The sequence below is a fragment of the Leucoraja erinacea genome, chromosome 1 (assembly GCF_028641065.1).
Source record: "Leucoraja erinacea ecotype New England chromosome 1, Leri_hhj_1, whole genome shotgun sequence".
NCBI classification, from domain to species: Eukaryota; Metazoa; Chordata; class Chondrichthyes; order Rajiformes; family Rajidae; genus Leucoraja; species Leucoraja erinaceus.
Genome location: NC_073377.1, coordinates 115,997,324 through 116,012,335, shown reverse-complemented (window position 1 = coordinate 116,012,335; position 15,012 = coordinate 115,997,324). Strand labels below are relative to the sequence as shown.

Below are 15,012 nucleotides of genomic sequence, written 5' to 3'. Positions count from 1 at the left end.
ATGAATTCCCTCGGTAAGTAGAAGGGACGGCACTTCACTTCCAGGTGCAGGGAGCAGGAGTTGGATAGGATTGCCACGTCTGAGCACCACTCAGAATTGACCATGAGGCAGACGCCCCCTCCTCTCCCTTTCCCAGATGCCTGCGTACGTTCTATGCGATGGATTGAGAAACCTTCAGGCTGGACCGCAGCGTCTGAGGAGCTGGGGTGAGCCATGTCTCTGTGAAACAGAACACAGAGCATTCCCTCAGCTCCCTTTGATAAAGCAGTCTTGCCCTTAAGTCCTCCACTTTATTTTCAAGGGGCTGTACATTGGCCAGTAGGATGGTAGGGAGAGGGGGTCGAAGTCCTCTGCGCTTCAGTCTGACCTGAAGTCCAACCACGTTTCCGGACACAATGGTGGTCTCTCCGTTGTTTCCAGGTACTGTAATTAATGTACCTGCTGTTTCTGCGAGCCTGTGCTGGAACGGGGATTCCCTCACAGTCGGCAGCTCCAGCTCGGTTGCTCCTGGGAAATCCTGCTCATCGGCTCCGGAGGGCTTCCTGGTGTTTCCAGGTACAGTACCTGTGATTCCCAGTCGGGTCGGGTTTTCTACAGCGATCCAGGGAATGCTTGCAGTCGGAGGCTCCCGCAGCTGCAGGAGATCGCGAAATCGCTAGTGCCTTCAGATGCACCAGCAGCTTGTCCGTTACGGCGCCGATTTCTGCCGTTTTTCTGATCCAGGTAAGTTGATTGTAGCTGTAAATAATCCTCTTCTGTTGGGCTGCTGGCAAAATGTCACTGCAGGTAGGTGCCAAAGACCCATTATTTATTTCTTTGCCTCTGTACTCTGCAATTTGAGATTTGTAATAGAAAAAAATTGCACATTGTCAGATTTTAATAAAGGCCATTTTTATACATTTTGGAAGGGGATAATCTAATTGAAAGCATAATCTTCAGCAACATATACTTGAAGATGGGGAGCAAGTATTAGTACAGTTTCTCAATTAAAAAGCTAGTTGATTGATCTAGTTTATGTAGAATGTCAAACAGAGAACATCGTTATGAATATGAGTCTGAAGAAGGGTCCCGACCAGAAACATCAGCTATCCATGGTCTCCAGGGATGCTGTCTGACCTGCTGCGTTACTCCAGCACGTTGTGTCTTTCTTTTGTAAAGCAGCATCTGCAGTTCCTTGTTTCAACAGAGTTTTTTTTAATGCTTACAGGGTCATATTAAGCTGGGCAAGTTTGGTCTGTATCACATGACTGGTTACAACGCTGACGTTGACTTTCCTATCGGGTAAGAACTCAACTAGAATTCATTGCATTTCACCCTATTCAGTGCTGCGAATACATGTATAACAGGAGCAAGTGCTACGACTTTGATCTTTGGGAAAGACCGCATTTAAGGGGCTTTAGCAATTGCACCAATTACTGCATTGAGTATCAGAAGATATTCTCTCAGTTAGAGTCTTTCTTTCCTGATTCGGAAGTCATGAAGTTAAATCCCACTTCAGAGATCCGAAACCTGGTCAAAGATGGTACAACAGTGCAATGCTAAGGGGTGCTCCCCTGTCCGAGGTGCCTTCTTTTAGTTAAATTCAGTTTTCTGTCAGCTTTCAGATGTCTGAAAAGACTTCTGACCGACATCCACTATAAACCTACTGACTCCCATGGCTATCTGGACTACACTTCTTCCCACCCTGCTTCCTGTAAGGACTCCATCCCCTACTCCCAATTCCTCCGTCTACGCCGCATCTGCTCCCAGGATGATGCGTTCCACACCAGGGCATCTGAAATGTCCTCATTCTTCGGGAACGGGAGTTCCCCATCCTCCACCATAGATGAGGCTCGCACCAGGGTCGCTTCCATACCCCTCAACACTGCTCTCTCTCCCCATCCCACCACTCACAACAAGGGCAGAGTCCCCCTAGTCCTCACCTTTCACCCCACCAGCTGTCACATACAACAAGTAATCCTCCGTCAGTTCCGCCACCTCCAACGCGACCCCACCACTCGCCACATCTTCCCATCTTCCCCCATGTCTGCCTTCCGCAAAGACCGCTCCCTCCGTAACTCCCTTGTCAAGTCTTCCCTTCCCTCCCGTACCACCCCCTCCCCGGGCACGTTCCATTGCAACCGCAAGAGGTGCAACACTTGTCCCTTTACCTCCCCCCTCGACTCCATTCAAGGACCCAAGCAGTCGTTCCAGGTGCGACAGAGGTTTACCTGCATCTCCTCCAACCTCATCTATTGCATCCGCTGCTAAATATATCGGTGAGACCATGCGGAGGCTGGGCGATCGTTTCGCCGAACATCTCCGCTCGGTCCGCAATAACCAACCTGACCTCCCGGTGGCTCAGCACTTCAACTCTCCCTCCCACTCCGTATCCGACCTCTCTGTCCTGGGTCTCCTCCATGGCCAGAGCGAGCAACACCCGGAAATTGGAGGGACAGCACCTCATATTCCGCTTGGGGAGTCTGCATCCTGGGGGCATGAACATTGAATTCTCCCAATTTTGTTAGTCCTTGCTGTCTCCTCCCCTTCCTCAGCCCTCGGGCTGTCTCCTCCCATCCCTCAGCCTTCGGGCTCCTCCTCCTCCTTTTTTCCTTTCTTCTCCCCCCCCCCCCCCCCCCCCCCCCCCCATCAGTCTGAAGAAGGGTTTCGGCCCGAAACGTTGCCTATTGCCTTTGCTCCATAGATGCTGCTGCACCCACTGAGTTTCTCCAGCTTTTTTGTGTACCTTCGATTTTCCAACATCTGCAGTTCCTTCTTAAACATGGCTGAAAAGATCCCATGGCTCCATTTCATGGTGTCCTGGCTAACATTAATCTCTCAAATTCTGTTGTTTAAATATATTTTGATTTTTTTTCACATCGCTGAGGTAAAAATTTGTAAATTGTCCTTAGTGTGTAGGATAGTGGTAGAATATGGGGTTGTTGCTGGTATTCGCGGAGTCGGTGGGACAAAGGGCCTGTTTCCGAGCTGTACCAGATTGGTCTAACATTATCTGAATTGAAAACCATGTAGGATTAAATTGAAAGCCTATATCTATGCTTACTTGTCCAATCACTGTTCACGTTATTTGTGAATATCTAGTTTAAAATGCTGCACAAAACGAAATGCTGCACAGAACACTTGGGGACCAAATAGAACCTGTTTGGAAGAATTAAATCTGATTCCTTCAAAAATGAAGTCACCCATTAAATAATGCTAGGACTAAAAAGAACCTGCTTGGTCTTTGGTTAAACATACCCATATCAATATAAATTAAAAAAATAGTATATAAAGTTAAGCCACTGTTTGGCGGAGAAAGAAAGGAACACTTTAAATACCTTTGGGCCAAAGGGCATCTTGCTGACCTTCTCCATAGGATTATTCTGTCAGTTAATGTGTGTATTTATGGGTTGTGTTTAGGTATCCTTCCTATTTGGCACCTGAGGTTATCACTCAAGGAATGGCGAAACCCACTGATCATACAAAGAGTGAGAGTTCAACACCCTCGGGTCCCAAAGTCGACGTATGGTCTCTTGGTGTGATTCTCCTTGAACTCTGTGTGGTATGTGGCAGAATCATCTACTTGCTCTCTTTGTAAACCAGATAACGTGTAGTATCATAAAACATTTTTTCAATCAATAGAACCATTTGAGCCCAACCAATCGTCATGGAAGATTAATGTTTTTAAGTTATAGTCACTGAAATTGCTGTGGCTCAGTAATTAGAATTTTATATCTAAACTAATCATCCATTATTCATCCCAAGGAAGATGTGGCTCGATCTTAAATTCATGCTGGGAATGGCTAGATAGGTTAGACAGTCAGAACCCTTTTCCGGGGGAAACATCAAAGACTTGAGAGCGTCGCTTTCTAGTTGAGAGGGGAAAAGTTTAAAGGAAATGTGTGGGGCAAGTTGTTTTACTCAAAGATTGGTGGGTGCCTGGAAATAGCTTCCAAGGGTGATAGTACAGACAGATATGATAGTGGTGGCTAAGGAACGTTTAGATAGGCAAGTGGACGGCAGGGAATAGAGGGGTACGGATCATATGCAGACAGAGGAGATTAGTTTAATTTGGCATGATGTTCGACATGGACAATGTGAGCTGAATTGCCTGTTCCTATGCTGTACTGTTCTATGTTCAATGAATGCGGTTCATAGAGTTGACCTTGAGCATGAAAGACATCCATGTGTCAGTGTATCTCTCAGTGGTGCTTTTTCTGCTATTGCATTACTGTGCAAAGTGTCCCCCCCTCCCCCCCCCCCCCCCCCCCCCCTCCCCCCCCAGAGATGAAGCAGACCTGATATTAAACCACATTATCTCAACTCTGGTATTCAATAAAACATTCTGTACAGATATTTTGTTTCCAGAAATTAAAACTGAGCAAGTGTATATAGTCTGAAGAAGGATCGTGACCCGAAACGCCACCCATTTCTTCTCCCTCAGAGATGCTGCCTGTCCCGCTGAGTTACTCCAGCTTTTTGCATCTGCAGTTCCTTCAAACACAAGTGTACATAGTAACTGGACATAGTACTAAAGGCAACGAGGACCCCAATAAGTATACTGTTCCCCAACAACTGGAAGGAGGCACATTGGAAATAAGGAGACTGGGGGATCCAGATTGTGATGCCCCATTTCAAGGGTTTGTAGAGGAGCTTATAGAATGTGATATAATTCCTGGAGATATTAATTTAGTTCATAAATCTAAACTGAAAACAGAAAATACTGAAACACTCTAGCAACATCTACAGAAACTATCTGAAATTTATAATTTTATTAGCATTCAGATAAACTAGAAACCAATAATAGTGTAAATTGCAAAGACCATTATAATTATAGTAGGCATCATTGATAAGTGGTCTCCAAATAGAGCAGTTTTTTTTTTTAGTCAGTTGAGCCTCCTGTATTTCCTGTAATAATGTTCAAACGTGGATTGTCTTCAACATCAGCCAACCACCACTCTAAGCTATTTGCTCCAGTGTTCTCAACAAGACCTTGCAATAATGTACACAGAATAGCAGTCACATAATGACACTTGACTAAATATTAAAAGAGAAATAAAATGGGTAAAGGCCCAGAGATTGGGGAATTGTGAACAAGAGGGCATAATATTAAGATGAAGGGTGAAAGTTTTAATGGAACCTTCAAGTTAGCTTTTTTCACAAAGGCTGGTGGGTGAATAGAATGAGCTGCTGGAGGAGGTAGTTGAGGCAAGCACTATCACAATGTTTCAGAAATATTTAGACAGGTACACGGATAAGATAGGTTTATAGGGATATGGGCAGGCAGGTGTGAGACTAGTGTAGATGGGACATGTTGGTAGGTGCGGGCAAATTGGGCCGAAGGGCCTGTTTCCACTACCACATAGCAGATTAGGAAGACATTCCTAAATCTTCTGATTCAATCATGTCCTCACGCATTCTCTGTTGATACCATTCAACGTTCACTGTGACAACAAGTTTTAACGTGATATTTCTATGGAGCTGTATCAAACAAATGAGCCTGACTCATTTCCATACTGTATGATGCTGAATTCCTTCTAAATCAGTGGTGTTTCAGTTAAACTTGGGGAGCAATGGAACTGGTGGGGAATTAAGAGACTGCAACTCTCAGCTGGGGAATATCTTCCAAGGGGAATGTATTGGGCTTGCCACTTAGTATAACTAGAAACATTTCTTTCTCTTTGCCAAGACTTTGTCTGATACCATGAACCGAGAGACCCGAGTCCTATATATTGTGATTTCTTTAGGAGAAAAGAAAATCACATATTAAATTAATTAAACAGTTTTGAGGCTTCATAATGACCTTTCTTCCAACGGGATCCCACCACTGGCAACTTCTTACCATCTCCTCCCCTTTCAGCTTTCCACAGAAACCGCTCCCTCCGTAACTCCCTGGTCAATTCGTCCCTTCCCACCCAAACCACCCCCTCCCCCGGTACTTTCCCATGCAACTGCAGGAAATGCTACACTTGTCGTTTTACCTCCCACCTCAACTCTATCCAAGGACCCAAGCAGTCTTTCCAGGTGAGGCAGAGGTTCACCTGCACCTTCTCCAACTTCATCTATTGCATCCGCTATTCTAGGTGTCAGCTGCTCTACATCGGTGAGACCAAGCGTAGGCTTGGCAATCGCTTCGCCCAACACTTCAGCTCAGTTCGCATTAACCAAACTGATCTCCCGGTGGCTCAGCACTTCAACTCTCCCTCCCATTCTGAATCCGACCTTTCTGTCCTGGGCCTCTTCCATGGCCAGAGTGAGTCCCATCGCAAATTGGAGGAGCAGCACCTCATATTTCGCTTGGGTCGTTTACGCCCCAGCAATATGAACATTGACTTCTCCAATTTCAGGTAGTCCTTGCTTTCTCCCTTTCTTAGTCCTTGCTTTCTTCCCCTTCCCTTCCCAGCTCTCCCACAGCCTACTGTCTCCACCTCTTCCTTTCTTCCCCAACCCCCACATCAGTCTGAAGAAGGGTCTCGACCTGAAACATCACCTATTCCTTCGCTCCATAAATGCTGCCTCATCCACTGAGTTTCTCCAGTTAGACTTTTTGTCTAACTTCGATTTTTCTAGCATCTGCAGTTCTTTCTTAAATCTTTGTTTGTACATCACTTTTACATCTCTCCCCCCCCCCCCCCCCCCCCCCCCCCCCCCCCTCGCCTTCCCTCACCCTTCCAAAACCACCTCATACACTGATGTTGAGAGAATTGTCCTTAGATGTTTGTAATTGTTAAAGTTCTGAATTGATACCAAATTGCAGACGTGAACAATAAAAATCTGAACCAGTAGCCCAGGGCCGGCCTTAAGCCAATTGGACCAATTTCTCCCAATTGGGCCCCGCGCTAATTTCCCGTATTTCGTACGGAAATGCAACACGAATACGGAAATACGAATTTGCTTTGTTAAATAAGGATTGTTTTTTTAAAACATTTGCGTTGTTAAATACGGATTTTTTTTAAAAACGTCCATGGATAATCATTACAGATATGAATAATGCTGTACCAACCATGAGACCAAAACGATTTGTTAACTACCACTGTTAGCACTTGTTAACAGCCAGTAGTTAACATGTAGTTATACTATGTGTCATCAATACATCGATTCACATTCCTCTGTAAATGTAATCGTGTTTTGACCAAGTATTAATGACGCTGTGTTCTTTTGAATAAAATTCACGGGAGTCCAGTGAATCTTATTCAAAAGAATGCGGCGTCATTAATACTTGGTCAAGTCTGAGTTGGATGATCAGCCATGATCATATTGAATGGCGGTGCAGGCTCGAAGGGCCGAATGGCCTACACCTGCACCTATTTTCTATGTTCCTATGACACAGTGTGAGAATTGAGGGCTCCGTACCGCGAGCGCGGGCTTCTTCTTGGTGTGCAGGTAAAGTCATTCACCTACCAACCCATGTTGTGTCTCTCTGTCTATCGTTCTCTCCCTCCCTCCCTCTCTCTCGCTCGCTCGCTCTCTCTCCCGCTCCCCATCTTGTCTCTCTCTTGCTCTCTCACTCCCTCTCTCTCACCCTGTCGTCTCGGCATTCCGGAATCATTTGGCGATTTGCAGTGGCAGCTGCATCTGCGGTTCCTTCCTGTAGGGCCCCCCCCCTAGGGGGGCAGGGAGGGGGAGCCCTGGCCCGTGGAGGCTCCTGGTCCGTTCCCTCTGCGGGTGCCGCCTGGCCCGCTGAATTCCTCCAGCACTCTGTGTTTTTTGTTTGGCTCTGGAGTTGAAGGTGGAAACTGGGGGGCCGGGATAGCTCAGCGGGACGGGCGGCGGCTCTGGGGAGAGGGTTGCATTTTGAGTCGAGACCCTTCTTCAGACAATCACAAGTACTCTCACTGACGAGAGTTCAGTTCAGTCTGAAGAAGGGTCTTCTCTCCAGAGTCGCTGCCTGTCCTACTGAGTTACTCCAGCTTTTATGTCCATCTTCATTTTCAGAGTTAAATAAAAAACAGAGTGCTGGAGTAACTCAGCGGGCTAGGCGGCATCTGTGGAGGGAATGGATTAGGAGTTGTTTCAGGTCAGGGTTCCTCTTCAATAGGAAGGAACTGCAGATCAAAGGTACTAGAGCGGATACTAGTATCTTTGATGCAGATCAGGCATGATATTCTTCCGATTAAAATCGGAATTCTGATTTTATTGTTTTCCTATTTGTCATTTTTTTGTGCCCCATTATTTGGCGGCCAATCAACCGCTGTCTCTAAGGGGGTTGTGTCCAATCACCAACCAGCTTCCCTTAAAATTCCCATCCAATCAACAAATCGGTCTCCTCCCGTCCAATCAGCCGCTGTCTCCAAGGGCATTGTGTCAAATCACATAATGCAGTTTAATGGTAATTAGCAGCTACAGTAAAGGTTGGAAGCCAGCGGGAGGTACTGACAGTCAGACGAGAGCAGGAGAGATTAAGACAGTGTATAATCCATAGCAACTTAGTGTACAATTTCATAATATATACTAAATAACAGGGGTGACAGACCTTGGCTGGGAACCTGGGGCTCACCAAAATTGTTCCCAACTGGGCCCCGCACCTCCTAAGGCTGGCCTTGCAGAAGCCTTATTTCTTGAAAGTGAGTAACTAAGGCAAGCTAGCGGCCATGTGGTAAATATTAAAGACTAATAATGATGGCAACTGTCATAAAATGGTGCATATATTCAAACCACATGTGATAAAACAGCCCAAGAGGTTTGGGTCTGAGGTTTGTAAATGCCAGATTTGCTGTCTCTTTTAGTTTTTTGTTTTTATTTATCTAATGATCTAATATTGAAATATTTAAGGATTGGATGGAAGAAATATTTGGTAAAATAATTCAAAAGGTTATGTTCATCTGTGGGGATTTCAACATGTATCTGTTAAATCCAAATAAGCATAAAATGACAGAAGAGTTTATTAATGCAATGCATAGCATGAGCTTATATAGAAAAATCATTAGACCTAGCGGAATTACACCTCACTGTGCCACGCTAATAGATAATATATTCACAAATATATTATCTGTATAGACCCCCAAATAGTAGCCCGGATGTAGGGTGTAAGTTGCAGCAGGAGTTAAAACTGGCATGTAACAAAGGTAATGCCACTGTGGTGATGGGGGATTTCAATATGCAGGTAGACTGGGAAAATCAGGTTGGTTCAGGATCCCAAGAAAGACAGTTTGTAGAATGCCTCCGAGGTGGATTCTTAGAGCAGCTTGTAATAGAGCCGACCAGAGAAAAGGCAATTCTGGATTTAGTGTTGTCCAATGAACCAGATATGATAAGAGAACTCGAGGTAAAGGAACTGCTCGGAGGTAGTTTGAGGAGAACGTTAAATCGGAAGTGGCAGTGATGCAGTTGAACAAAGGGAACTATGAAGGCATGAGAGGGGAGCTGGCCAAGGTAGACTGGAAAGGGATCCTAGCAGGCATGACGGTGGAACAGCAATGGCAGGAATTTCTGGGCATAATACGGAAGACGCAGGATCATTTGATTCCAAAATGGAAGAAAGATTCTAAGGGGAGTAGGAGGCAACCGTGGCTGACAAGAGAAGTTAGGGATAGAATAAAACTAAAAGAAAAGATGTGCAACACAGCAACGAGTAGCCGAAGCCAGAGAATTGGGAAACTTTCATAGGACAACAGAAGGAAACAAAACGGGCAATACAGGCTGAAAAGATGAAGTACGAAGGGAAGCTGGCCAGGAATATAACGAAGGACAGTAAAAGCTTCTTAGACATGTTAAGGGAAAAAGAGTAGCAAAATCAAATGTGGGTCCTTTGAAGGCAGACACGGGTGAAATTTTATGGGCAACAAGGAAATGGCAGAAGAGTTGAATAGGTACTTCGGATCTGTCTTCACTAAGGATGACACAAACAATCTCCCAGATGTACTGGAGGACAGAGGATCTAAGGGGGTAGAGGAACTGAAAGAAATTTTCATTAGGCGAGAAATAGTATTGGGTAGGCTAATGGGACTGAAGGATGATAAATCCCCTGGACCTGACGGTCTGCATCCCAGGGTCCTCAGGGAGGTGGCTCTAGAAATAGAGGACACATTGGTGATCATTTTCCAATGTTCAATAGATTCACGATCAGTTCCTGTGGATTGGAGGATAGCTAATGTTATCCCACTTTTCAAGAAAGGAGCGAGAGAGAAAACGGGGAATTACAGACCAGTTAGCCTGACTTTGGTGGTGGGAAAGATGCTGGAGTCAATTATTAAAGAGGCAGATGCAGTATAATATAGATAAATGTGAGGTTATCCACTTTGGCGGCAAAAAGAAGGGGGCAGATTATTATCTCAATGGGGTTAGGTTAGGTAAGGGGGAGGTACAGCGAGACCTGGGTGTCCTTGTACACCGGTCACTGAAAGTTTGCGTGTAGGTACAGCAGGCAGTGAAGAAAGCTAATGAAATGTTGGCCTTCATAACAAGAGGATTTCAGTATAGGAGTAAAGAGGTTCTTCTGCAGTTGTATAGGACTCTGGTGAGACAACATCTGGAGTATTGTGTACAGTTTTGGTCTCCTAATTTGAGGAAGGGCATCCTTGTGATTGAGGCAGTGCAGCGTAGGTTCACGAGATTGATCCCTGGGATGGCAGGACTGGCATATGAAGAAAGATTGAAAAGACTAGGCTTGTATTCACTGGAGTTTAGAAGAACGAGGGGGGATCTTATAGAGACATGTAAAATGATAAAAGGACTAAACAAGCTAGATGCAGGAAAAAATGTTCCCAATGTTGGGTGAGTCCAGAACCAGGGGCCACAGTCTTAGAATAAAGGGGAGGTCATTTAAGACTGAGGTGAGAAAAAACTTCTTCACCCAGAGAGTTGTGAATTTATGGAATTCCCTGCCACAGAGGGCAGTGGAGGCAAAGCCACTGGATGGATTTAAGAGAGAGTTAGATAGAGCTCTATGGGCTAGTGGAGTCAAGTGATATGGGGAGAAGGCAGGCACGGGTTATTGATAGGGGATGATCAGCCATGATCACAATGAATAGGGGTGCTGGCTCGAAGGGCCGAATGGCCTCCTGCACCTATTTTGTATGTTTCTATGTTTCTAAATGTTATGGAAGTTAATACAGTGAGTAGGTTATTAATAAATGACATCAGTGACCATTTGCCAGTTTTTGCAATCTATGACAGTAACTATAAAAAGGATAAGAATGTTGATAACCTGAAATACAAATGGGTGAGGACAGAAGAATCTATGAATGCATTTAGAAATTGCATTTCTAAAGATTTCCAATTTTTAGAGAAGATTGGAGAATAATATACAAGAAAGAAGACATTGACGAAGCATATGAAACATTCTTAAAAATATTCACAATATTGTATGACAAAAACTGTCCAATAAAACAATACAGGAGAAAACAAAAATATATAGATATTCCATGGATTACAAAAGGATTGCAAAGTGCCTGCAAAAAGAAGAATACTTTATACAGAGAATTCATGAAGTATAGAACTAAAAGGTAGAAATAGAATATAAAACATATAAAAATAAGTTAACTAATATTATAGAAACATAGAAACATAGAAATTAGGTGCAGGAGTAGGCCATTCGGCCCTTCGAGCCTGCACCGCCATTTAATATGATCATGGCTGATCATCCAACTCAGTATCCCGTACCTGCCTTCTCTCCATACCCTCTGATCCCCTTGGCCACAAGGGCCACATCTAACTCCCTCTTAAATATAGCCAATGAACTGGCCTCAACTACCCTCTGTGGCAGAGAGTTCCAGAGATTCACCACTCTCTGTGTGAAAAAAGTTCTCCTCATCTCGGTTTTAAAGGATTTCCCCCTTATCCTTAAGCTGTGACCCCTTGTCCTGGACTTCCCCAACATCGGGAACAATCTTCCTGCATCTAGCCTGTCCAACCCCTTAAGAATTTTGTAAGTTTCTATAAGATCCCCTCTCAATCTCCTAAATTCTAGAGGATATGTAAGAAATTTATGAGGATATGTAAGAAATAATACCATAATGAAATATTAGATTAAAATAAAAACAATAAAGGTATACGGAGTGTGTTAAACAGTATTATTAGAAATGGATCTAGAAACTCAAGTTACCCTATGTCATCCATAACAATAAGACCAACAATAATATGGATAATGTGGTTAATGGTTTCAACAATTTTTTTGTAAGTGTGGGACCAAAATTGGCAAAAAAACATCAATGATCCAGAGACACCCAAAGAGGGGACTGATGATGATTATGGAGAAAGAAATCCAAGCTCACAGTTTTTAAGAGTACAGGTGCACAACCTTTTATCCGAAGATCCAAATAACGAAAAGCTCCGAATAGCGGACATTTTTTCAGTCCTTGAAGAAAGGTCCTTGAAGACGTTTACCGAGGACGGCCCGCAGAGGTGACAGCGGAACCTCCGGTCGGTCCTCGAAGAAAGGGGAACTAAATCCCCATTCATAAAAGAGGTGAGGGTATATTGCGCGGGAGGGTTAATAATTGACAATCTGCTGCTGCCTGCCCGCTGAGTTAAAAAGTTCTCATGGTAGACTCACGATACACAGTGTATCGTGAGTCTTGCGTGGGAACGTTTTATCTCAGCTGGCAGGCAGCAGCAGATTGTCGCTCCCTTCAGTTTCACCCCACCCACACCCTTCTGCTTCCCGGCCATGTCTGTGACCCCTTCCCTCCCCTCTCCAGTTCCCCGCCCATTGCACCGGCGCGGGGGCTTTGCACTGTCTTCACGTCGGCGATGCCAGCATACAATGCCAGTCACCGGAGACGTCAGGACCAACGGGACACCGACCCCCAGGCCCACTGCAAGCACGGAGATCCCAGAGACCCACAGCCAGCAGCAGCCCAGCCCCGTTCCAACTCCAGAGGAACAGCTTCCTGTAGGGACAGAAGCTGATTGTGTGCAAGGTACGTCTTGTTCTTGGGGTTGCAGATGAGGGGGCGCAGCTCGGGCTGTGACGTCTCCGGCCACCCCCCTGTACAGGAGCTGAGACTGGGAACTGTACCGCCCTTGCAGGAGAGTGGGGTTGTTTGCAGTTGCAGAGGGAGGGGGCAAGGGCGGTACAGTTCACAGTCTCAGCTCCTGTCCAGGGGGGTGGCCGGAGACGTCAGGACCAACGGGACACCGACTGCAAGCACGGAGATCCCGGAGACTCACAGCCAGCAGAAACTCTAGCCCAGCCCCGTTCCAACTCCAGAGGAACCCGGGTTGCGGATGAGGGGGCGCAGCTCGGGCTGTGGGCGAACTGCCACTTGTCGCTATAGTGGCCCATCGGGGAGTGGGTTCCTGTTGGTCCTGACGTCTCCGGCCACCCCCCTGGACAGGAGCTGAGACTGGGAACTGTACCGCACTTGCCCCCTCCATCTGCAACTGCAAACAACCCCACTCTCCTGCTCACCTGCAAGGGCGATACAGTTCCCAGTCTCAGCTCCTTTACAGGGGGGTGGCCGAAGACATCAGGACCACCAGAAGCCTCTCCCCAATGGGCCGCTATGGCGACAAGTGGCAGTTCGCCCACAGCCCGAGCTGCGCCCCCTCATTGGGGCACCGACCCCCAGGCCCACTGCAAGCACGGAGATCCCAGATCAGCAACTCCAGCCCAGCCCCGCTCCAACTCCAGAGGAACACGCTCCCCGTAGGGGCAGAAGCTGATGGTGTGCAAGGTACATCTTGTTCTTGGGGTGGCGCAGCTCGGGCTGTGGGCGAACTGCCATTTGTCGCCGTAATTGCCCATCGGGGAGCGGATTCCTCTGGAGTTGGAGGGACAGGGAGACACAGCGGCTTTTGAGAATGGTGGGCAATCACTTCCAAAGTTCTGCCCACACAGTCAGTACACCTCTCCTATACTTGTCTCCCGCACTAAGATTATCTCACAGAAAATGATCCCAGCCTAACCCTCCCTATTCTCTCCTATTCTGCAAGAAAAAACTACATTGAAGACTCAAACTCGCGATCGAGTAACTGCCGGGATCGAGGCGCAAATTCGCGACCTTGCGGATATGAGCCGAGCACTCTACCACTGAGCCAGCTGTTAAAATCTATGCTAAAAATCTTCCAATCCGAAAGCCGAAAAATTCCGAATTACGAAAAGTGTCTGGTCCCAAGGCTTTCGGATAATAGGTTGTGCACCTGTAGTAGAAAAAAAAAATCATGAATATTGTAAATAAATGTAAGAATAAAACTTCTACTGACTGCAATGAAATTTACATGACAATAGTCAAGAAAGACATTGATAGCATTGCAAACCCCCTAACGCACATCTGTAACGTCATTTCTTACTGGTAAATTCCCAAGCAAAATGAAAATTGCTAAAGTTATACCTTTATGTAAAACTGGGGATAGACACCACTTCACAAATTATAGGCTTGTTTCCTTACTTTCCCAATTCTCCAAGATACTGGAAAAACTCTTTACTGAAAGACTAGACAAATTTATTGAGAAGCCCAAATTGCTGACTGACAGTCAGTATGGATTCAGATCAAACAGATCAACATGTATGGTGCTAATCGAATTAAAAGAAGAAATTACTAATAGTATAGACCAAAAAGAAGTATGCAGTGCGAGTATTTATAGATCTAAAAAAAGCTTTTGATACCATTGATCACAATATATTACTTGATAAATTGGAAAGGTACGGTATCAGGGGGCGGTGTTGAATTGGTTGAGAAGCTATTTAAGTAACAGGCAACAGTTTGTGAAGATAGGTGAGCATAAATCAACATGCTTGGATATTACTTGTAGAATACCTCAGGGGTCAGTATTAGGACTGAAATTGTTCATTCGGTATATAAATGATATATGTAGAGTATCAAAAATATTGAAATTAATTTTATTTGCTGACGATACTAATATATTTTGTTCTGGGGAGAATTTACAGCAGCTTTTGGAGGAGATCACATCAGAAATGAAAAATTATAAAAGGTGGTTTGACATAAACAAATTATCATTAAAGGGCGACAAAAATTATCATTAAAGGGCGGTCACGGTGGCACAGTGGTAGAGTTGCTGCCTTACAGCGAATGCAGCGCCGGAGACCCGTGTTCGATCCCGACTACGGATGCTGTCTGTACGGAGTTTGTA

The 15,012-nt window shown here is 45.3% G+C and overlaps 2 protein-coding genes across 2 annotated transcripts in view; one reads left to right on the top strand and one right to left on the bottom strand.

Moving 5' to 3' along the window:
• The window catches only part of tbck (TBC1 domain containing kinase), a 275,407-nt gene that overhangs the window by 59,687 nt on the left and 200,708 nt on the right, over positions 1-15,012 (top strand). The window contains exons 5-6 of the mRNA XM_055641803.1: positions 1,208-1,281; positions 3,400-3,541. Coding sequence (XP_055497778.1) covers positions 1,208-1,281; positions 3,400-3,541 — 216 coding nt within the window. The remainder of the gene's footprint in view (positions 1-1,207; positions 1,282-3,399; positions 3,542-15,012) is intronic.
• Positions 1-15,012, bottom strand: part of aimp1a (aminoacyl tRNA synthetase complex interacting multifunctional protein 1a) — a 212,963-nt gene that overhangs the window by 112,916 nt on the left and 85,035 nt on the right. The gene's annotated exons all lie outside the window — the stretch shown is intronic.